This window comes from Stenella coeruleoalba (genome assembly GCF_951394435.1).
Source record: "Stenella coeruleoalba genome assembly, chromosome: 20".
Classification (NCBI taxonomy): Eukaryota; Metazoa; Chordata; class Mammalia; order Artiodactyla; family Delphinidae; genus Stenella; species Stenella coeruleoalba.
In genome coordinates, this window is record NC_137166.1 from 27,448,884 (window position 1) to 27,471,900 (window position 23,017).

General features: G+C 57.5%; 1 protein-coding gene across 1 annotated transcript; it reads left to right on the forward strand.

Moving 5' to 3' along the window:
• Positions 1–874: 874 nt before the first annotated feature.
• On the forward strand, positions 875–21,634 carry CCDC102A (coiled-coil domain containing 102A). Its single transcript, XM_079906520.1, has 9 exons — positions 875–900; positions 8,498–9,248; positions 11,428–11,654; positions 13,271–13,379; positions 15,657–15,773; positions 16,124–16,333; positions 17,779–17,949; positions 18,846–18,949; positions 21,195–21,634. Exons 2-9 carry the CDS (start codon positions 8,658–8,660, stop codon positions 21,322–21,324), a joined length of 1,659 nt encoding a protein of 552 aa, XP_079762646.1. The 5' UTR covers positions 875–900; positions 8,498–8,657; the 3' UTR covers positions 21,325–21,634.
• The last annotated feature ends 1,383 nt before the right edge of the window (positions 21,635–23,017 follow it).

A 23,017-nucleotide genomic window follows, 5' to 3' on the forward strand; every position in this document is an offset into this window, starting at 1 on the left:
GGTCCTCTTTTTAGACGGATTCACCTCAGTGGCCTTCCAGCGGACAGGATGTGGTAAGAACAGGGCCGCCAGGCGCCCGCCTCCCCATCTCGCCAAAACCGAAAACACTCACTCGCAAGGGAGGAAGTCCCAAAGTGGCAGGGCGCACGCAAGGGCCCCAGAAGGTAATTGCCCGGGACCACCCCGTCAGCTGCGGCCCTACCCTTCGCAGGAAGTACCCTGGCACATCAGAGAAAACCTCCGCCCGGCGGGCCAAGTGCCCCATCACACTTCTCAACACGCTCGAGGTTACTCTGGCCAACCCTTCTGTTGTACAAAGGGAAAACTGAGGCCCGATGAGGGGCAGGGACTTGCTCCTCCACGTCCACTCGGTGGCAGAGCTGGCACTGGGAAGAATGCAGGTAACAAAAGTGAACACTTGGTAAACACGCTCCACGTGCTGAGCCCGGGACAGCCGGTGCCCACTTCAGCTGCTGGGCGCCTAGTATGTCACTGGCGCAAGGAGAAACCTGAGGCGGGAAAGCCGAGCCCCGCGGGCGCCCCCAGACCATGCCTTCCTTCCCCCCTACTCTCGGCCCCCATGCTGGGGTGGGGCCTATGTCGGGGTCCGGCACGCTCTGTGCTGATCCCGCCGGCTCGGCCCGCGCCCCTCGCCCCAAAGTTAGGTTTGGGTCCCCCACCCCACCAACTAGGACGGCCAGGGTCAGAGCCAGTCCGCAACCCGCCGGGGCCCCACCGCCCCCGCCCCGCCGACTCCTCTCCCTCCCCTCCCCCCGGGAGGGAGGAGGAGACTCCGCGGCCCTCCCTCGGCCCTCCCGGCGGCGGCCGCAGCAAGCCCCGTGCCCGCTCCGCCCATCCGCGGCGGGTCGGACGTCCGGAGCCCGCGGGTCCCCGGCTGAGGTGAGCGGGGCCGCCAATGCAGGAGACCGAAAGCCACTGCGTCCTGGGAACTCCCTCCAGGCCGCGAACTTTCCGCGGGAGGGAAGGGGTTAAGTTGGGGGCGTGTTGGAGTAGAGGAGAGAAGCTGGGGCTCTCGCATCCGCAGCAACCCCCAGACTCGGAGCAGAACTTCCTAGCCCCCTCCCCGGGTTCCCCCACCTCCTGGGGCCCGGGCCTCGGGAATGAAGGGGCTGCGGGAGTTGGGGGTAAGGCAGGGCCGCCCTCGGAATGCACTGGGCCGGGGCCGGACGGGAGGGGGGCGCCAGCGGGCGGGGGCGGAATTTGGAACTCTCCCGGGGGACCCAACGTGGTCACCATGGCGAGTGCGGGATGGACGGGCGGCGCGGTCCAATCGGAGCGCGGCGCCACTGCCCCAGGCCTGCGGCGGCTGCCAATAAGGGACCGCGTGGTGGGGTGGGCGGGACCGCGTCTCGAGGGGCCGGGAGACCCTCCTCCCTTAGCCCGCCGCTCGGGTGAGCTGGGAGGCTGGGGAGGGGGCAAGGAAGAGAGGTCTAAGGCGGCTCGCGGTCGTGGGAGGGCAGAAGGGGAATTTCTGGAAGGAGTAGGGGCAGGTGGAACGACGGCTCAGTGCTAGGAGAAGGGAGTGGGCCTCGGTTGACCCACCGTTCTGATTGTACGAACGACTGGTGTCCGGCAAGCCCGTTCCCCATCCGGGGCTTCACTTTTTCTGTCTTAAGTGTCGGTTATGTAGGGCTGTTGTGGAGCTTGGATTAGTTCGTATTGGCGCAGATTTTTCCCACTTGTTGGACAAAGCTTTTAGGTATCTTGTTAGTGCCTCTCCCCATCCTACAAGTAAGGAAACAGCCTCAGAGAGGGCACGGACTTGCAGATAGCACACAGCATAACAGAGGCAGAGATGAGACTCGTGGGAAGTCTGCTGTACAAGAGTGAATAGTTCAAGGAGTTGCTCAGAGGCCCGGGGCAGGGGTCCGTCCCCATGAAAGGCTCCCATCTTCTGCCAGCTATGTTTGGCCACTTGGCCTGATGACTGAGGACCCCACTGTGTAGGTGGTCCCAGGGGCATCTTGCTCCTCAGGTGATCACGACCCAAGAGGGGAGGCATCCCGTCCCAGCATTCTAGCACCCCACCCCCAGCCCTACTTTGCTGCTGGTCCTCTATGTGGATGTGGACCAGTAGCTGTACCTCTGGGTCTCAGTTGGCCCATTTATAAAGAAGGGAGTTCTGATCGGTGATTTAGGATATCTGTGGCTCCTCGATATGAGATGGGGGTACCTGGGAACAGGCCAGGGGTGGCCACCCCCTCGGGCTCCGTTTCAACCTGCAGGCTCCCTCCCTCCTTCTCAGTCCTCTCCTGGAGGTCCAGTGACTGGAGCGTGGGCAGCAGGTCAGAGGGACAGGCGCCCACAGTTTGTGGGCTGACCAGCCTTGGACCCTGCACTTATCCAATCAGGCCGTCCTTTGTGGTTTCCTGCCGGGCTCTGCTCCCTGCCCACAGCCAGGCCTGTGGCCACGTGCCAGCCCTAGAGCCCCACCTGAAAGGTTCTGGGAAAGCATAGAGGGTTTCTGAGCTAGAGGGAAGAGTAGGGCCACCAGGCGCACCGGCCCCAATCCCCTAAACTGAGCCCCATCTAGACCTCAGCATTGCTTACTCTTCTCACTAGATATGAGTCATCTAAACATGCTAAGGACGAAACACAAAGTTGTCCCCCTGTGAGTCAGGCTTCCTCAGATAAGATGCCTGATCCTTGACCTGGCCATGAGATGACCTCTCACTGTGACCTTGGCCTCAGACAGACTCTGACACCTAGCTGGCTCAGAGCCTGGCCACAAAGTGACTCCTGATCCTTAGGATGGCTCAACCCTCCCAGGTTATAGGCAACCCTTAACTGTTCATTTTCCATCCATCAACCTGGGAAGCATTTATGCAGCATCTGGGCCCTGTGCTGACAGCCAGCGAGACCAAGATGCCCTTGTGGACTTCACAGTGTGGCAATTGCTGAAGAACAGGGAGGTGCCAGTGCTTTGGGAGCACTAACATACTCTGTGTACAAGGTCAGGGAAGGCTACCCAGAGGAGACGTATCCCAAAGTAGGTCTTAAAGGATGCATAGGCGTTTGCTGCTGGAGAAAGAAAGGAGAAACAAACGTTCCAAACAGGTCCATGAGCAGCAGGAACCACTGGTCACTTTGTGTAGACAGGGCTGGTGAGGGCCTAGCCTGAGGCAAATATCAGATCAAAACATTATGGTTTCTGTCCTATGAGTGGCCAGCCGCTGCCTGGAGCAGTGAGGATGGCTGCAGGGATGGGGTTCAGGGGCTCTGAGTCCCACGTGGCCCCGCTGCCCAGCTCGGGGGATGTGAAGTCATGGTTCAGCCTTCTGCTCTCCACCCCACCAGTCAACTTGGAGTAAATCTTGTATGCAGGGCCTGTCCCTAGTGGCTCTGGGTGGCGCAAATGTCCTACCTGGGTTGGGGGAAGCCTGGACTGCAAGAAGAGAGAGGGCAGCTGGCCAGGTCTGGCTGCGGAAGGTTATGGGGCTCTGCTCCCGGGCAGAGAGTGAGGCTGGGGGGGCCAAGGTGTTTCCTGGAGGTGGTAGAACTGCGCTTGAAGCGTGGGTGGGTTTAGAGGCTGAGGGGGGCATCCCAAGTGGGGGAACAGCCTGGGCACAAACCCTGAGGATTCAAGCAGGAATAGACCCGTCTGGCTGGTGGGAGGCAAGAGAGGGGAGGGTGGGTGGGAAAGGCTCTCTGGGCCTGTGGAGGCTGGTCCCTCCTCCACCTAATCCTTGGGAAGTGGTGACACCCTGCAGAAATCAGGAGGCCACCCCACACATATCTGCACAACCCTGGGGAAGAAGGAGCTGAGCCTGGTGGGGTAGGGCAGCTGGAGCCTGTCTCTACAACCGCAAGCTGAACCTCTGTGTGGCATCAGCTCTCGGTGAGCGTGTACGTTACCAGGGCTTGGGCTGTGTGTGTGTGTGTGTGTGTGTGTGTGTGTGTGTGTGTCCGTCCATGTCCCCAAGGCTGTGTTATGTGAGTGGGGTGGGGGTAGGGGTGAGGGGAGGCGTTGCTGGGCAGAGTCTAGCTGCCCTTGAGTGTGTGTGCAGGGTTCCTGGTGTGCTGGGGAGTAGGCTTCTCCAGAAAACCGACCTTGGGCTCCCACCCCTGTGCCTTTACATGTGCGCGCACACACACCCTTCAGGGGACCCTGGGCCTGCAGGAGGGAAGGTGGGAGGGCTGTTCAGAGCCCCTCTGTCCCCACTGCTCCCCGCCACCAGCCCCCGGGAGGGGCCGGGCCAGGCTCCTGGGGAGGGGAACAGGAGCTGAGTCTGGAGCCCACCCCTGCCTTTAGTGTGGGCGCCTGGAAGCCATTAGGGGCCGGGGTGGCGCCTGCCCTGCCCCTGCGCAACAGGCTTGGGATTCCTGGAAGGACTGGGCCACCCCTCCCTGCCAAGCCCCGTGCCAGGCCTGGCAGCTCCCAGAGTGTCAGAGAGAATGTGGCAGTGCCCCCCCGCCCCCGCCACCCTCTCAGTTTAGGGGCTGCAGGACGGGCCCAGCAGACAGGGGCCCGGCCCCGAGCACCCCCTCCTCACCAACCCCCGTCCCCCATTCCCAGCACAGCTCTGGTGGGGCTGCCTGGGCTGCCTGCCGGGCTGGCACTCGGGTTTCCTGCCTCCTTCCCCTACCCCGTAGGCTCTCACATTGTTTTTCTTTTCCAAGAGCTTCTCCATGTGGAGCTGGGCCAGGAAAATGGGGCGAGGAGGAGTGTGCGTGTCCGTGTATGTGTTCGTGTGTATGTGCTTGTCTTAGGGGTGAATATGTATCTTTGCATGTCCCTGTGTATCCATCTTTGTGGGCATGTATATGTCTTCAGGGGTGTCTGTAACTCTGTATCTACAAGGGAGCGTCTCTCTGTGCATACATACAGTTGTGTGTGCATACGGGGCCATTTCTGAGTGTGTGTGTGTCTGCCCGTGTCTCTGTGTCTATATTTACATGTATGGGATTGCTTGTGTGTCTGCAGATGTGTGTCTGGGTGTGCACATGTCTGTGAATGCACGTGGAATCTAGGCCAGCCACCTCATTGCACAGTTGGAGAGAGTGAGTCACAGTGGGCACTCAGCCTTCCAGGGATCCCGTGGGGAGTCAGGGGTGTACAGGGACCTGGAACCTAGGTCTGTATGGCTGTGTCTGTGTACATAACTTTGTGCAGTTGTTACTGGGGTTGATACATGCATGTTTGTGTGTCTGGAACTATGGGTGGTGACAAGGCATCACCAGTTACTCATATGTCCCAAACTTGGATGATGAAAATGCAAATTCCCAGCCCCACACCTACTGAACATGATTCTCTGGGGGGTGAGGCCGAGGAACTGCATTTTAAGCAAGTGTCCAGGTGAATCTGAAAGACTCCTTGATCTAGAAGCGCTGGCCTCCCTCACCTCTCACCCCAGTTCTACAGGCGGAGAAACTGAGGCCCAGTACATGGGGCAGTGGTTTACATGAGGTTGGTGACAGAGCTGGGCCCAGAACTGGTGCCTGGTGAAGGCAGACAGTAAACAAACAGCAAATGCACTAGAGAAATGTAGTAGGATCACTGATCAATGCTGAGGAACTATGACACTGATGGTCATGAATTGAAACTGACACTGGTCCACACAGTGGTGTAAAACCTGCGATGCCTGGTTATAGGGGTGAGGGCAGGAGCAGGCAGAGCGGTGGAGGCGACCAGGGTTGGCGTTGCCTGAGAGACAAGAACAGGTGAGACAGCTGGGGCACTCAGGGCATTTGTGAGGACGAGGTTGCGACCGTGGCACGTAGCAAGGAGAGAAGGGACAGGGTGGGCAGTGGGGACAGTGAACAGGCGGGGCGATCGGTAGGCTGTAGCTCCTTTGGAGACTGAAGAATTTTTGGTGTTGGATCCCTAGAGGGAGTGAGCTTGGAACTGACTCTTGAGAGAGGTCACAGCTATTGGTAATGACAAAGGTTGTGGCCACTGGCATGATCAGGTTTGTGTTTTAATTTTTTTAATATAAATTTATTTATTTATTTTTGGCTGCGTTGGGTCTTCGTTGCTGCACAGGCTTCTCATTGCAGACTGCTTCCCATTGCAGTCTCTTGTCGCGGAGCACGGGCTCTAGGTGCGCAGGCTTCAGTAGTTGCGGCACGTGGGCTCAGTAGTTGTGGCTCACGGGCTCTAGAGCAGAGGTTCAGTAGTTGTGGCGCATGGGCTTAGTTGCTCCGCGGCATGTGGGATCTTCCCGGACCAGGGCTCGAACCCGTGTCCCCTGCATTGGCAGCAGATTCTTAACCAGTGCGCCACCAGAGAAGTCCCAGGTTTGTGTTTTTAAAAACTCACTCTGGCTGCTGCTCTTGAGAATGGATTTGAAGGAGGCAAAAGGGGGCAGGGGGATGGGGCAGGGAGGGCGGTGGCTGCAGTCTCCCAGGTGAGAGATGATGGTGGTGGCCTTGACAGGTTAGTGGCTGAGGAGGAAGAAGGTGGATAGATCCACGTGATGTGTGGCAGACAGACTGACATGACTTGGAGGTGGGGAGAAAGCAGATTCCAGGATGTTCCCACAGCGTGAAGGAGTAAGGAAATGCTCTTCTCCCAGAGGGGACATCCAGAAGGAGGATCCAGTAGTGGGGAGAGTGGAGACGGTGAATCCCATCCGACCAAGCTGAGTCTGAGTTGTCTGAGGGACATGCTGGTGGTTTGGGCGATTCTGGAGGGCAGCCTGGGGTGGAGAGAGAGATTCAGGGTTATTGAGGACATGGCGAGATGGCTCAGGCAGGGGCAGCCAGAGAGGAGAAGGGGGCAAGGACTGGATGACACCAGCACTCCAGGGAAGGTGATGGGGAACAGCTGGAGAAGAGGAGGAAAACCCGGAGAACACCCTGGGAGAGAGCGATGCAAGAAGGGAGGGATGGAAGGTGCCCAGAGCTAGAGAGGGCACACCTGGGAGGGCTAGGATGTGCCCAGTGGGTAGGGCAGGGGAGCCGGAAGCCAGCCTGGCAAGGCCTGAGGAGAGAGAGAGAGGGAGGTGGACAGGGTGGAGACAGCAAGTGTGGACCCCTCTGGATGGGCCTTGAAAGGGAGGAGACAGAGAAGTGAGGTGAGAGTGTCAGGAGAGACTTTAGCAGGTGGGGAAGGCCCCCTGGAGAGGCATCATTGGCAGGGGTGGGAGAAGCTGGATGTGGGAGGACTTTGACCCAAGGAGGGAGAGCCCCTCTGTCCTCTTAGGGGCAGAGAGGAGGGGGCCGTGGGGCTTGGGGCAGGACAGGGAGGGAGTGCCAGCCTGACAGCTTCTCTTTTCACTGCAAACTCTGACATTAGATCACCTGCCAAGAGTGAGGGGCTTAGAGCCCAGAGGAGGGTGAAGAGGTGACACAGAGCGTTGGCCAGACAGTGTTGGGACACTGTTCCGGATTGCTGAGAGCCCCACCAGCAGTGCCCTGGTGGGTCCCGGAAAAAAGGAAGAGATGGCAATCAGGGCAGGGCCTTAGGGGCCGGGGTGAGGATCTGTGGGACAGGCCCAGCTGGATGGGGAAGGAAGCACGAGATGCCCCGAGGGGCTGCTCCTGGGGGTCAGCACAGAGCTACATGGAGGGAGAGTGTGGCAGGTTGGGGATAGAGAGGGGCATGTGTCTCACTTATTTTAAAGGGGACGTGGCCCGGGAACAGCAGAGCTCAGCGGCAGGCATGGGGGGCACCTCACCACACCGCACCGCCACCACCTAGACACCGGCTTATTTCCATCGTACGACCAGAGCGTGCAGGTGTTCACCAGACCTGCCCCAGTGTTTGCATTTGGACTTCTGGGTGCTGTATCTGGATTAACTCCAGGGCTTAACTTTGCTGAGCCTCCCTTTCCTCTTCAGTAAATGTCTATAATTTCCCCCAAGTCTGTTGAGAGGATAGTTCACATAGCCATGGTGCCTGGGCCTCCATAAATGTCACTGTCATTGTCATCAGTGCTGGGACAAAGACCAGGAGGCAGCCCCTGCCCTCAGCAAACTCACAGCCTGGGGTCAGGATGGGGAGCACACAGGGACACAGATAAGTGGTACAGTGAGATTGGCTAGTGGAGACATGGGCTGGGGCTGACCACCTGGCCTGAGGGGGTCCGGGAAAACTTCTTGAAGAAGGTGATATCTCAGATAAGTTTTAAGGATGAGACGCGTTAGCCCAGTGCAGGAAGAGGCTGGGAGGGGACTCCTGGCGGCAGGGCCAGCATGGAAGCATGCAGCATTCCGGGTGGAGAGAGAATAGTATACGCCATTCGCTGTGTGAGATGGGACCTGAAGGTCAGGGACAGCAGATCAAGGTTTCAGATCAGCTGCAGCTGCTGCAGGGTGAAGGGACTCAAGGGGGGAGTCTGGAGGCCAGTGAGGAAGCGGTTGCAGGCCCTTGCTCACCATTCCAGCCTCACTGGGGCTTCTGGAGGTGACCATTTTCAGTCCTCCCACCTTTGCCCATGCTGTTCCCTCTGCCGGTTACTCCCTTCCCATGGCTGAGCTTAAGGATATGGGCGGATGGTAGCCACCTCCTAATAATGGTTGTGTTCTCCCACAGGTTGGAGGAGGCATCCCCCGCCCCGTGGCCGGGAGAGCAGCGGGTAGCAGTGGCCATCATGCACAGTGGTATCGCGTACGTCGCGCGCGCCCCGCGCCGCCTCTGAGTCTGGGAGTTCCAGCCCAGGGCCCGAGAGCCTGCTCGCCCCCGCGGCCACACCATGAGCCACGGGCCGAGCCCCCGGCTGGCCGAGTCCCCGCAGCTGTCCAAAGGCAGCCTCCTGACCATCTTGGGCAGCCCGTCGCCCGAGCGCATGGGGCCGGCCGACTCGCTGCCGCCCACGCCGCCGAGCGGCACGCCCTCGCCCGGTCCGCCTCCTGCTCTGCCGCTGCCGCCGGCGCCCGCGCTGCTGGCCGACGGGGACTGGGAGAGCCGTGAGGAGCTGCGGCTGCGGGAGTTGGAGGAGGCGCGCGCGCGGGCGGCGCAGATGGAGAAGACCATGCGCTGGTGGTCGGACTGCACGGCCAACTGGCGCGAGAAATGGAGCAAGGTGCGCGCCGAGCGCAACCGCGCGCGCGAGGAGGTGCGCCAGCTGCGCCAGCGTCTCGACGCGCTCACCAAGGAGCTGGCGGGCGCGCGGCGCGAGCGCCAGGAGGCGCAGGGCGAGTGCGAGGCGCGGGGCCGCGAACTGGCGCGGCTGCGGGGCGCCCGGGGGGTCATGGACAGGACGCCTGACGGTCCCGAGACCGAGCCAGAGAGGGAGCAGGAGCCAGTGCGCGACGTCGGGTCGGAGAGACCCACGGGCAGCCAGGTGCGCGGCGGGGGGGCGGGGCTGCCCCAAGTGCGCGACGGGGGGGCGGGGCTGCTGGGCGGGGCCTTCGCGCTGGATTTTAGAAGTGGGAGGGGCTGATTGACTCGGGCAGAAGAGGTGGCCGCCTGGCTTAAAAAGAGGGGTAGTAAGGGCCGGGCCCGCAGGGAGGTTTCACTCCTTCAGGGGGTCAGGCTCTGCACTGCAGGGCCCCAGGTTACCTCCCTTCCAGAGACCGCCCGCAGGGCAGAGAGTCCCCAGTTCTCGTGGTCCCTCCACTCCCACACCTGAGTAGTCAACAGAACCAAGAAATCATACTTTTTGAGCAGGAGCAGGTTCTAAGCACTTACCTGGAAGACATCCATTAGTAGCAGAGCTGAATCCATTCATTCGTTCGATTTGAATTTAGGGGAAGGGGGAGACATTTATAAGAGGTGTCAATCAAAGCTGAGGGGTGGGGGGTGATCCGGGCAGTGGGAGCACAGAGGAGGTCCCAGATCCAGGCTTTGAGGAGGGGGCTGCACAGAAGCTTTTCTGGAAGCAGTCCATTTAAGCTGAGACTAGGAGGATGCGGAGGAATTGGCTGTGAAAAGTGCAGGAATGCATTCCAGGTGATGGAAATTCTGTGCAAAAACCTAGAGGCTGAGAGTGCCTGGTGAGTTTGGGAAATGGCATCCACGGTTCGATGGGCACCTCCACAGGGCGCTAGGCTGTGCACGTGCATCGTCTGCTTAATTCTCAGAGCAACCCCAGGAAGTATTTCCTTTACCAACGAGAACACTGAGGCGTTGAGAAGTTAAGTACCAATGGCTCCCAGCTGGTGACTAGAGTCACTGGGAGTTGCCCCCAAGTGAACTCCAGAGCCCATGGTGATAGTAATCAGTACATCTGGAATATTAATGGTGTGTGTGGAGGGCAGCCTCCCCGAACCAGCAGGCCTGTCACCAGAAGGCCATCTAGGGATAGAGTCCAGCCTCAGGTTGCTCCCAGCTCCGTCCCCAGGCAGGCCAGCTCCTCTAGCTAAGATTCTTGGTTGCCCCCTTTCCTCTCCTGCCTGTGGGCTAGAGTGGGCACTGCTGCCTCCTGGTGGCTGAAGCCCCTCTTCCCCAGGCCTGCATGGTGTTTGCAGTTGGGGTTCATTGCTTTTCTTCGGGGCAGGGAATGAGAGCCCCTGTATACCAGCCAGCCTCACGGCACTATTCCTGTTCTCTCCTTCTTCTGGTTATGAGTCACAGTCGACGGGGTGGCAGGTACCAGCGGTGGGAGCTCTGGAGTTGCAGTCTGAGTTTGCTCTCCAGCCCAGCCCTGTCCTCTGTGACCCACAGCAAGTCCCTTCTTCCCTCCTTGTTTCCTCATTTGTGAATTGGAGCTTTGGACCAGGTGGCATCAGAGGCCCCCACCCAGACAGTCTGAGATACAAGAGGAGTAGAATCTCACTCCTCAGGGGGGCCTCAGGGCCACTGTCCCAGTCTAGATAGGGAAACCAAGGGCCAGTCAGGGAAGGGGCTGGCCCAGACTCATCTGGAAAGGCTGTGGGAAAAGCCAGGCTGTAACAGAGGCCATGGGCGTCTTGGGTCTGTAGTCAGAGGCAGGCCAGGGGGCAGACAAGGGCAGAGGGGAAGGGGAGCCTGGCAGGGAGGAAGAGGCCTCAGAGTTGAGTTAATAATCCCTCACTGCTTCCTATCTGGGAGCTGGTTCCGCTCGCAGAGGCCACCCACCTTCCTATGCATCTTTGCCGCTTCACTTATCGTGTTGCAGGTGTTTGCACCTGAAAAACGGGATCTTCGAGTGGGAATTCCTTTTGAGGGAATCTAGTCTTTATTCGTTGTAGGAATCCCTGCTTCTACATACCTTCACACCAGTGTCCCACCAAATGTTTGCATACTTCCACTGACAGGGAGCTTACCACCTATTCTGGGGACTCTTCCAGGATTCAGGGAACCTTAGTGGCTGACTCTGTGTGCACTTTTAGGCAGTGCAGGGAGAGGGTGTGTCCCTCCCTCTCCAGGGGTGGAGAAGCAGGCAGCAGAAGAGGAAACTGGGATCCAGAAGCACTGTGTGACTTGCCCAAGGTTACCCACCAAGCTGATGCCAGACCCTGGGCCTAGGAGAGGCCACGATGAAGGCCAAGAGGGTGAGCACTCAGCGACCACTGACCCCGCCTCCACCTTGGACCCCACAGGAGCTGGAGCTGGTGGAGGGCCTGCTGAAGAGCAGACCAGAGGAGCCCGAGGGCTGCTGGGAGGCACGCAGCGTAGGGGCCGGGGCCTCACGGGGCAGCTCGGGCCGCCAGGAGCGTAGCCGACTGCCCTGGGAGGACACCGCCACCATCGAGGAGGATGCCTCCAAGTTGACTGCCCTGCGGCTACGGCTGGATGAGTCCCAGAAGGTGCTGCTCAAGGAGCGAGAGTAAGTCCCGGGAGGCAGGCAGGGGCCGGGGGCCGGGCCAGGCCACTCCAGGGCGTCCTCAGAATCACAGAGTGAAAATCCGTGTCTCAGAAGGTGAGATTCACTGAAGCGGAATGGTCCTGTTTCAGTCTTGGGACTTTAGAACAGTGGTGCTCTGCCCAAGGACACAGTGTGAGGGTTTTTTTTATTATTATTATTATTAATTCAAATAATACATGTTGGGCATCGGGGTCAGGCTCTGCTCAGCGGTGAGGATACAGCCATCAGTAAGACCAGAAGTCCCTCCCTTCATGGGGGGAGGGTGCCGTGGGCAAAAATAAAAGCAGGGAAGAAGGGATAGGGAGATTGGGGGGTTGCAGCTGGGAATTTGGCTTTGGACGTGTTGAGTTTGAGATGGCACGGAGGCAGTTGGGGACATGAATGCATCTGGAGTTTGTGAGACGGGTCTGGGCTGGAGGTAAAAACGCAAGAGTCATTGGCCAGTAGATGATACTGAAAGCCGTGAGCTGGGGTGAGAGTGGATAGGGAGGTGGCCAGAGGATGGGGCCCTGAAGCTGACCAAGTTTAGAAGAGGGAAACAGCAAAGGAGACAGGAGAAGAGAGCCAGTGGGGGGCAGAGAAAGCAGGAGAAACTGTGTCACGGAGGAGGGAGTGATCAGCTAGTCAAGTAGGAAGAGGACTGAGCACTGACCAGTGGATTTAGGACGTGGAGGTCACCAGTTACCTTGATCGGGGCACAAGCCCGATTATGATGAATATTTTGTAACACCCTCTTTTCTGTCCAGAAACTAAACACAAAGATAGTTTAACTTAATTACACACAGAAGTCTTTTAAAAATCAACATAATGCCCTTGTGAAGATAGAGGCAGAGATAAGCCAGGGAACACCAGAAATTGTCAGCAAACCACCAGAAGCCAGGGGAGAGGCATAGAACAGATTTCCCCTCACACCCCTCACGTGGAACCAACCCTGCCAACACCTTGGTCTTAGATTGGAGCCTCCAGAACTATGAGACAATACCTTTCTTTTAAAGCAAAACAAACAAAAATCAACCTATTGTACAAACTGAAATGTAAAGAAATACTAGACTTCCAGAACGGGAGACCAGCACGGTGTGGGGTTGGTCGTAAAGCACTGTGTGCTGGGGCCAGATACCACGCTTGTTACCCACAGCGCCTCCTTCATGTTCAGGACAGAGTGCAGGGTGGGGGTCACGAGAACACATGGGACTGCCACCCAGTGCTGATGACAAGACGGGACCCATCCTTCAGAGAGTCACTGGACAGTGTTTCCCAGCTTTTCCAACTGCAAAGCTGTGTGTTCAAACCAAGCCTACATAAAACAGATAGGAAGAAATGGGGGTCATGAGCCCAGGGCCCAGTGCCCTGGAGGCCCGGTCACTCCACACTGGGAGCTGGGCACCTGTAGCTGTGCAGAGGGTGGAGCTCCAGAAGAAATGCAAACAGGGTGCCTGCCGCAGAGTGGGGCGCCAGGGCCTTGAATGCAGAGGCAAGCACTTTGGACATGGGATTGACAGGTGCAGACTACATAGGAGGACTCAGCGGAGGGCCCCAGTGGACTCACCCCCATTTATCCCTCCCTCTCCCCTCCCCAGGGATAAAATGGCACTGAGCAGGAACATTGAGAAGCTGGAGGGGGAGCTCAGCCAGTGGAAGATCAAGTATGAGGAGCTGAGCAAGACCAAGCAGGAGATGCTCAAGCAAGTGAGTCCTGGAGACCACAGGGGCTTCCTGGAGGAAGCAGTGCTGCACTGTTGAATTTCAGCAGAGGGAATGGAAGAAAGAAGGGCATTCATTCATTCACTGTCAAGCACCAGCCATGTGCCATGCAGTGTTCTGAGTACTGGGGCAGGCAATGTCCTTACCTTTAGGAGCTCACCTTAGGGGGGGCCGTGGTGAGGGAGACCAACAGTAAGCAGGTAGATAAGTTCAGAAGGTGTGAAAGAGTCAAAACACAATCAGAGAAATGAGGTGGTGGGTCATTGAAAGAAAGGCTTCTCCAAGAGGGTGACATTTGAGGCAAGAGCTAACGTGATTAGAAGAAGCCACCCTTGAGAGGAGATAGGGGCAAAGTTCCTGGCAGAAGGTACAGCAAATGCAAAGGTCCTGAGGCCAGAACAAGCCTAGTGTGTTCAGGAAATAGAGGCCAGTGTGGCTGGAGGATAGTAACTGAGAGATGAGATTGCAAGGGGAGCTAAATCCCATAGGCCTTGTAGACCAAGATGAAGGGGAGGAGTCTGGACGTTCGCTGGGCACATAGTGGGTGCAAAATCTCGCTGGAGCCTCACAGCAGTCAAGACATCTGGGTCCTGATGTCCCCATCTTACAAATGAGGAAATTGAAGCTCCAGCTGGCAGAGAGGGGATTCCACCACTGCATTCTGGGGACTCAGGGCAGGCAGGGGTCAGGCTGGGCTTCCCTTACTGCTTCCTGTGCAGGCCCTGATGGCCACCAGGGGGCGCAGCCACCCACGGAAAGCTGGGCTGGATCCCTACTTTTCCAGAAGGCGTGAGGTTCACAGACCTCAGAGCCTGAAACTGTCCTGGAAAACCTGTCTTTAAGTAGAATCTCTTTAAGGAATCTCCTAAAATAGAGCTTCCCAGACGTCACCCTCATCCTCCTGAGTCAGCATCTTTGGGGGTTGGGTCCAAGAATCTGTCTTTTTAATCTTTTCAAATTGTGTAATCTTTTGAAGAAAAGTGAGTAAGACAACCGTGCAGATTTACAGATACATAATTATAAAGATTCTCATTTGTATCAGGCTCTCTTCCCTCAACATTCCATGTTTAAGGCTCATCCATGCCGTTGCAAAGAGCATTCATCTGGCAGTTTTCCCTGCTAGACAACAGTGAATCTGCACTATTTTAAAAGCACCCCAGGTGCTTCTCATGTGACCAACCCCACACCCACAGGCAGACCCGGATTCAGATCCACTGGGTGCGTTCAGCCTGTGTTCACTGCCCTGGGCCCAGGCCATACAGGGATACGAAGGCGGGCAGACAGACACGCTGTCTGTCCTCCCAAGCTCACATTCTTGGGGGGACAGGCGTGTGTGTGGAGAAGTACCCCTTCTAGGCAGGGAGGACAGGAGAGGCCTCCCTGAGGAGGGAGCATTTAGGCCAAGACCTGAGAATGAGAAAAGTCAGCCCTTCAAGATACCTCTGAACGGGGGCACCAGGCAGAGGGAACCACACGTGTGAAGCCTGCAGTGGACAGGAACTTGTGTATTTGAGGACTAGGGAGGAGGCCGAGGTGCCCAGAGCACAGAGAGCTCAAGGGAGAGAGGTGGGAGATGCGGTTGAGGGGAGACAGGTAGGGGTCCAATCGTGCAGGGCTTTACGGGACCATAGGGAGGGGTCAGTTTTTATCTTGTTTAAAAAATTTTTATTATTTATTTATTTATTTTGGCTGCATTGGGTCTTCGTTGCTGCGCACGGGCTTTCTCTAGTTGTGGTGAGTGGGGGCTACTCTTCGTTGCGGTGCACGGGCTTCTCATTGCAGTGGTTTCTCTTGTTGCAGAGCGCGGTCTCTAGGTGCACGGGCTTCAGTAGTTGTGGCTGGCGGGCTCTAGAGCGCAGGCTCAGTAGTTGTGGCACGTGGGTTAAGTAGTTGCGGCATGTGGGATCTTCCTGGACCGGGGCACGAACCCGCGTCCCCTGCATCGTCAGGCGGACTCTCAACCACTGCACCACCAGGGAAGCCCGGTTTATCTTTTTTCAAAGCTCCTCCTGGGCTGTTGTGGTGGAAAATGGGTTGACTGGGGAGATGAGGGGCAAGAGTGGACACTGGGAGGCTAGATGGTAATGAGATAAGAGGTGAGAGATGTTAGAAGAGGAAGAAGTGGTCAAATTTGGAGTCTCTTCTAGTTACCCGGTGGCCCATTTGGGCACCACCTCAGGCTCCTTGCTGAGCCCTTATGACCAGTGCCCACCCACCAGGGCTGGTGGTCCTCACCTCACCAGGCTGTGCTGTGTCATGCAGCTCAGCATCCTGAAGGAGGCCCACCAGGACGAGCTGGGCCGCATGTCCGAAGACCTGGAGGACGAGCTGGGTGCACGCTCCAGCATGGACAGGAAGATGGCGGAGCTGAGGGGCGAGGTGAGGCCACTGGGAGCGCCTGGGGCTCGGGGGACCAGGGGCCCTGCCACCATCAGTCATTCACGAAGAAGAGGGCAGGAACCAGGCCTGTACACTAAGGGGGAACCAGCCACACCCCGAGGGTGCTCCAGTCTGCAGGGGGTGGGCCTCTCTCCCACACAGAGACTAGAAGCACCCTCACATCCTGCACACCGTGAAATAAGCCCGGGTTAATTATAGCCGCTGCAGCTGGACCTGCTTCCTGGAGCCAAAAACACGGCTGCAGGAGGAGGTGGGGAGGGGGAGCCTCCAGCTCTGGCCTTCCGCACCCCCTCCCTGTGGACCCCTCCCTCTGTCCTGCCCTGTTGCAGATGGAGCGGCTGCAGGCGGAGAACGCAGCCGAGTGGGGTCGCCGTGAGCGGCTGGAGACAGAGAAGCTGGGCCTAGAGCGTGAGAACAAGAAGCTGCGGGCACAGGTCGGGGACCTGGAGGAGGCGCTGGCCCGGCGGCGGCGACAGACAGCCAGCGCGCTGGACTGCGACCTGCGGGCCAGCCAGGCCGCGCTCTTCGAGAAGAACAAGGTGGGGCAGTGGGTGGGGCAGTGGGTGGCGCGGCCAGGGCTGGGGCAGAGGGCCTCCTGGGTGTCCAGCTCCACCCCGCAGGGGGCCAGGGACCGTTGAAGTAACAACTACGGACAGAGGTCGTAGTTGCCACAGCCGCGGCTCCTGCCGGGCGCCTGCTGTGGGCCAGGCTAAGTGATATCATAGTAGCTGCATTTATGGGGCACCACTGTGGGCCAGGCCCTGTGCCGGTGCTTTTTGTCCATGATATCACTTAATCCTCTCAACAGCCCTTTTATTAACCCAACAAATGTTTACTGAGCACCGTGTGTAAGCCTTGTTCTAGGTGCTGGGGACACAGCAGTGAACGGACAGGAGGGACGTGGCCTCCCCTCGTGGAGCTGGTGGCTCAGGGCAATGCGGGTGTTTTTCCCTCCCTTACACACTCACGCTGGTCACACAGCTCCATGGCTGGGCAGGAAGAGGGAAGAGGGAATACCAGGGGACCTGGCTTAGGCCCAGGTCATGGGGAGACTTCCCTGAGGCAGTGACATTTGAGCCCAGGTCTCAAGCGAAAGCAGGTGTTGACTGGTAGTGAACTGATTCCGGGAGAGGATTCGGAAATACTGTGAATGAACGTCCCATGGCGACAGGGACATGGAACTTTGGAGGAGCAGGGTGGCCGGTGTGCCTGGAGGGCGGTGGGCAAGAAGGACGTGGTAGGTGAGGCAGGAGCTCAGGGCCACCTTTGAAGAGTAAGAGGTAGGTGCAAGCAGGTTGTGGTTCTCAGCGCTCACTGGCTGCTGTGTGGAAGGCGGATAGGAAGGCAAGCTGGTGGGGAGTCTGTCGCCGTTTCCCGGGGCAGCGGGAGATGATGGCGGCCAGGACCAGGCTCAGGTTGGTGGAGATGGAACAAAGAGGATGGATTCAAGAGACCTTTAGGTAGTTCCTGTCCCCATTTCTTGGATGCGAAAACTGAGGCTCAGAGAAATCACAGAGCTCAGGGGTGGGCAGCTCCTCTCCTGGCTGCTCATCCCCTTCCCAGCCACTCTGGCTTCTGATCTCTTTTCTTCCGACACCCACTCCCCATCTTAGCTCATCTCCAGACCCAGGGCTTTAATGCCATTTACACACCAAAGAATCCCGACTTCACCCCTCCCCAGAAAACATGACTCAGTTCAAGTAGGCTGCTGGACACCTCCATGTCATGTCCCGCCGGCGCCCCAGAGTTACATGTCCAGAGTGGAGCCACCAGTTCCACCCACCTCTTCCCTCATTGCCCCGCATGCCTTCTCACCTCACTAGATGGCACCTGTAGCCTCCAGCTGCTCAGCCAGCTCTAGTACTGGTATTTTAGTCAGCAGGTGGAGAGATTCCGGGCAAGAGAGACTCCGGCACCCCTAGAACTGCCTGACCTCATGGAACTCCCTCGCACGAGCCCTCCCCCAATCTCTGCTCCCCTGCAGGAGCTGGCAGACCTGAAGCATGTGCACAGCAAGCTGAAGAAGCAATTCCAGGAGAAGGTGGCGGAGCTGGCACACGCCAGCCGGCGGGTGGAGCAGCACGAGGCAGAGGTGAAGAAGCTGCGGCTGCGGGTGGAGGAGCTCAAGAAGGAGCTGGCCCAGGCTGAGGACGAGGTGAGCGCCTGCTGGGGCCCAAAGCACAGCCTGCAGACCTCAGCTGGGGGAGGTGGGAGTGGGGCTGCAGGGCCTTCCCATGTCGGTCCGTGCTGGGTCCCCTGGCACAAGCCTGACTCTCAAGAGGGACCCAGGATAGAGCAGGTGGGTGGGTGACAGATGGTGTGTGGGTAGGAGCATGGGAAGAAAAATGGACAGACAAGGTGGATAAGTGGTTGAATAGATTAATGGATGGATGAGTGGGTGGATATGGAGTTGGTTAAATAGAAGGACAGAAGGATAACTCCATGGATGGATGAACAGATGGATGAGGAAATAGGTGGGCAGATGGATGGGAGAGGGAGAGGGGATAGATGGGTGAGAGGTAACAGCAGATGTCTGATGGGGGATTGGTTGGATGGATGGATATATGGAAAGATGGATGACTGAGTGGATAGTGGAAAGATGGACAGACAGCTGACTGGGTCAGTGGGTGGAAGAATGAATGAAGAGGGAAAGAAGGACAGAAGGATGGAAGGACACAAGGGTAGGGTGAATGGGTGTCTGAAGAGATTAACGAACGGTGAGTGGTGGGTACGTCCATGAGCAGAAGGATATTCCCATGGATGAATGATCAGATGGACAGGTTCATAGGGTAGGTAGGTTGATGGGTGGGTCAGTAGCTTGGGGCGTTAGAGGATGGGGAGGTTTGGAAGGGAGGGGCAACAGGAAAGAAGAGAAGTGAAAGGGATGTTTCCCTGGAGGAGGTAGGCCTCAAAGGAGCGACAGGAATTGCTCTTGGGGAAGGTCATTCCCACAGAGGAACAGCAGGAGTGGCTGGTCCCAAGCAGATGGCGGGGCAGAGGCTGGCGCAGCCCTGGGTGACTCCCACGCTCTTGGCCCTGCTCACCCCCCAGTTGGACGAGGCCCACAACCAGGCGCGTAAGCTGCAGCGGTCACTGGACGAGCAGACGGAGCAAAGCGAGAACCTGCAAGTGCAGCTGGAGCACGTGCAGTCCAGGTGGGCCCAGCGTGCAGCCCCTCCGGGGGAGGACTCCTGGCTGGGGCTCAGAAACAGGGCAGAAGCGCTTCCAGCCGAGGGAAGCCAAGGGTCAGGGGTCAGGGTTGGAGCCCTGAGTGGGGCTAGTGGGGAAGACAGAGAAGGAAGAGATCTGGACGTCCTGGGGCCAGAATCCTGTCCCCTCCAGGCAGGAAGGGCCAGGGCCAGGAAACCGGGGAAGGGAGTGCAGGAAGTAAGACCAGCTGGGAGCCTTGGAATTGTGTCGTGTGTCCAGAGGATAGGAGGGGCGGCCAAAGAGGTCAGGCCCAACGTGGGGCAGCAGGGAGGGACAGTGGGTCTGGGGAGTCTTTGATAAGAAGAATGAGCAGGCTGGGGTGATCCTGAAGGACTGGAGGGCAGGGAACCACGGAGGAGCCCCGGCCTTGATGGTAGCCCCGACCTCCTCATCTGTAGACAGGACCCATCAGCCTCAGTGAGGGAGGACCAGAAGGTCTGGGGGACCCACCCAGCACACTCTGCATCCCTCTGCTGCCTCCCTCTCCATCACAACACCCTGTGAATGGCTCTTTTCCCCGACTCCCCTCAGAGACATGAGATGACAGATAATATCTAGTCCAAGCCCCTCCCCATTTCAGAAGCCCCCACCTGAGACTGAGTCTTCCTGTGCCGCGCCTGGGGCAGGCCCGTACCTGCGTCCTCTTATTTCATGGAATAGACAGAGCCCAGGCTCTGCAGCAGGCTGCCTGGGTGGTTGGGAATTCTGGCTCTGCACTTAGTAGCCGTGTCATTTGGGGCCACTTACTTGACCTCTCTTGGTCAGTTTGCTCATCTGTAAAATGGGGCTGATAACAGTTTTTATTACCTCTTGGTTGTGGGAATTAAATGAGCTGATCTATGCTTATAAAAGTACCTGGCACATAATAGATGCTAAATATTAGTGGAGCTTTTGTATTTGGGTCAGATATTGTGCTGTAAGAATCATGCTCCTATGAGAGAAGGAAAGGGAGAGATTTTTTTTCCTAGGGGCCTGGCAGACGAGGAAACTAAGGCACGAGAGGGTAAGTCCTTCCACAGCTACACAGCTAGTGGGTGGTCAGGCCAGATCACCGCCCCCCGCCATCTGCCGCCTGAGCCCTCATTTGCAGAGCATGTACTGTGTGTGCTGAGTTTCTGTGGCTTAGAGTACAAGCTGTGGGAGGCAGACCTGTCAGCTGTGTGACCTGGCCAGCCGAGCCTCAGTTTCCCCAGCTGCCCGGGATGCTGCCTGTAAAGTGTTGTTCAGGGGCCCAGGCATGAGCCCAAGTCAGGCTCAGTGTCTGGCCAGCTCTGCCCCGCCCCCCCCACCCCGCCCCCCCAACCCCGGCCCCACCCAGCACACACCCCTCCAAAGGCCGCCTAGCCTCAGGGCTCTCCCGCAGTCTCGGCCACGTTCTCTGGGAGCCATAAACTCCCAGATTGGGCAGGCAGGCTCTGCCCAGCCTCTCAAGTGCTTCCATCGGGGAGGGCGGGGCTGCCCGGGACCGCGGCCTCATTTTATTTCCCAACTTTTCGTGCTTTAATGTTCCGGGGACAGCTCACTAAATCACAGTGCAGTAATGGAGGCCCCCGCCTGTGCCCCTCCCTGCCGTGTTAATAATTCATGCCTTCCAGTAAGATGCAGCCTGGGCGGCTACTCCGCTGGGGGTGGGGGGCAGGGGAGCCAAGGGAAAGGGGGGATGGGCATTTCCGCCACCAGCTCCTCTTAGAGGGAAGTTTGCCTGGTAAATTTTGGCTTTAGGAATTTTACTGTGGGGAAGAGCTAGGGTGGAGCGCTTTCTCACTGACATTGAGGATGTGGGGGACTCAGAACCCACACCCCCAAACTCTCTCCCTGTGGGCTCTGGAGCCTGGCTTGGGTTTGAATCCCAGCAGCCTGACCTTGAGCCGCGGCTTCGCCTCTCTGAGCCCCTGGCCCACTCCATAGCCAGCCATCCAGCTCAGAGCCCAGCACCTCTCACTGCTGTCTGTGGGACTTCGGGCACATTACTCAACTGCTTTGTGCCTCAGTTTCCTTGTCTGTAAAATGGGGGTGACAGAAGCACCTCCCTCATTTCAGGGGCTTCCGGGAGGATGAAGTGAGGTGAGGTAATGTTTGTAAAAGGCCCAGTCTGGTGCCTGGCAGCAGGGAAGCGCAAGGGGCGGCTTAGCTGCTGTAGCACCAGCTGATCAGGCTCATCCCTGCCCCGCCTGTCACCCCACCCCGCAGGCTCCGAAGGCAGCAGCAGAACGCCCCCCTCTTTGGAAAGATCCGCAGCGCTCGCTTTGGCGCCGAGGAGGCGGGGGACGGAGCCAGCGACCTGGACGAGGATGAGGACCTGCAGATCCAGGTGGCCTAGAGCTCCCAGGGCTGGGCAGGACTGGCCAGCAGCCCGGGCCCCCGGGTGCCCAGGCTGACCCGCCACTTGAACTGATGCAGCTACCTGTGCTCGCTCTGGGAGCAGACCACGGTCCCTGCCACAGATGACTTCCTTCTCTCCCACAGTGGGCATCGGTGGTCCCACCTTACCTACACTCTGTGAAAGGGAAGCCATGGCCTATGTTTTATATATATATATATTATATATATATATGTGTGTGTGTGTATATATATATATATATATATATGCCTGGGGTCCTTGGACCCATTTGGTTTTATAGACACAGGACCACTCTGAGGCCCACTCTAGGTGCCGCCCCCCCCACGACCTTCTTGCAGGGGGAGCGGGTGTCAAAGGAGGGCTGTTGGGGCCTCCACCCAGGCTGCCTCTCTGGGCCCTAGGGGTTGGGCGGGGGCTGTGGCTGTTCATAGTACAATGTGATAAACCCAGTCTTTTGTAATAAATGGAGTTCAGGTTCTCGGGCTGGAGTCCTGAGAGTGTGGCAGATGTGGGCACGCAGTGTGGGGGACAGACAGGATCAGCCTACCCCTGGCACCGAACCTGAGCTCAGGAATATTGATATTAAGTCACTTGAGTGACTTAATAAATGAATGAACGTGAGAAAGAATGAATGAATGAACACTGGAACTGCTGAATGGTCTGGAATCCAGCTCCTTTGAGGGGAAGGAGAAGGGATGGCGCATGTCAAATCTGGAGGAGACTTCAGTTCTGGCACCGGATGAATTCAAATCTCTGCTCTGCCTCTTACTGGCTGTGCAACCTTGGGGAAGTTAATTGCCCTCTCTGAGCCTTGGTTTCTCCATCTATAAATTAGATGTCTCATAGAGCCATCAGGAGAATTCGGTGAGTTCATCTGGAGCTCAGTAAAGGTTAGTTATAATTGAAATACTTGAAGGTATGCCCTGGAGAGGGGGGCTTTGCCAGCTGGGTTCTGCCGTAAGGGATGAAGTTCAGACAACTGACTGGTGTGTGTTTACCCAGAGGTAGGTATGAACACAACAAATAATCCTTTTATCATTCCCCTAGTCCTGCTCTAGGTAGTGAAATTATGGGTAATCTTATTTTTGATACTTAATTTCTAAACCTTCTATAACCAGCCAATTTATATTAAATCTGGTGGAAAAGGTTATTAAAAACACAGTAGCATATATTTTTGAATCTTCACAAGTTGAGGTGACATTTGAGACACCTGCCCTTGATGGGAGTTTTACATGAATTCTTGGCACCAGGGCCTGCTTTCTGCAGGAGGGGGCCCTCTCAGAACTGTTCTAGCATGCGGGCCGTGGCGAGTTCCCTGTGTTCAGAGGTGAGTACGGAGAGGCTGGGCTTGGATCAGGGGCCTGGCACCAAAGAGGAGTTAAATTCAATTGATAGAAAAAAAAAATTCAATTGATAGAAGGGCTCCCTGCCCCGGAGTGGGCAGCTGCACTAAAGGACTTCTCTCTTGTTGTGGCCCAGTCTGAGGGACCCCTGGGGCCATGGTGCTGGGACCCAGTGGATGCCACAAGCCCTGGGGGCTGAGAGGAGGGGAGAGACAGGCCCATGAGCCCAGCAGGGGGTAATAAATATGGGCACCGAACATGTCATGTCCCCTGTTGCCAAACCTAAGCTAACCATGCTGGAGAGGTGGGGTTTGCTGTCATGGCAAAGA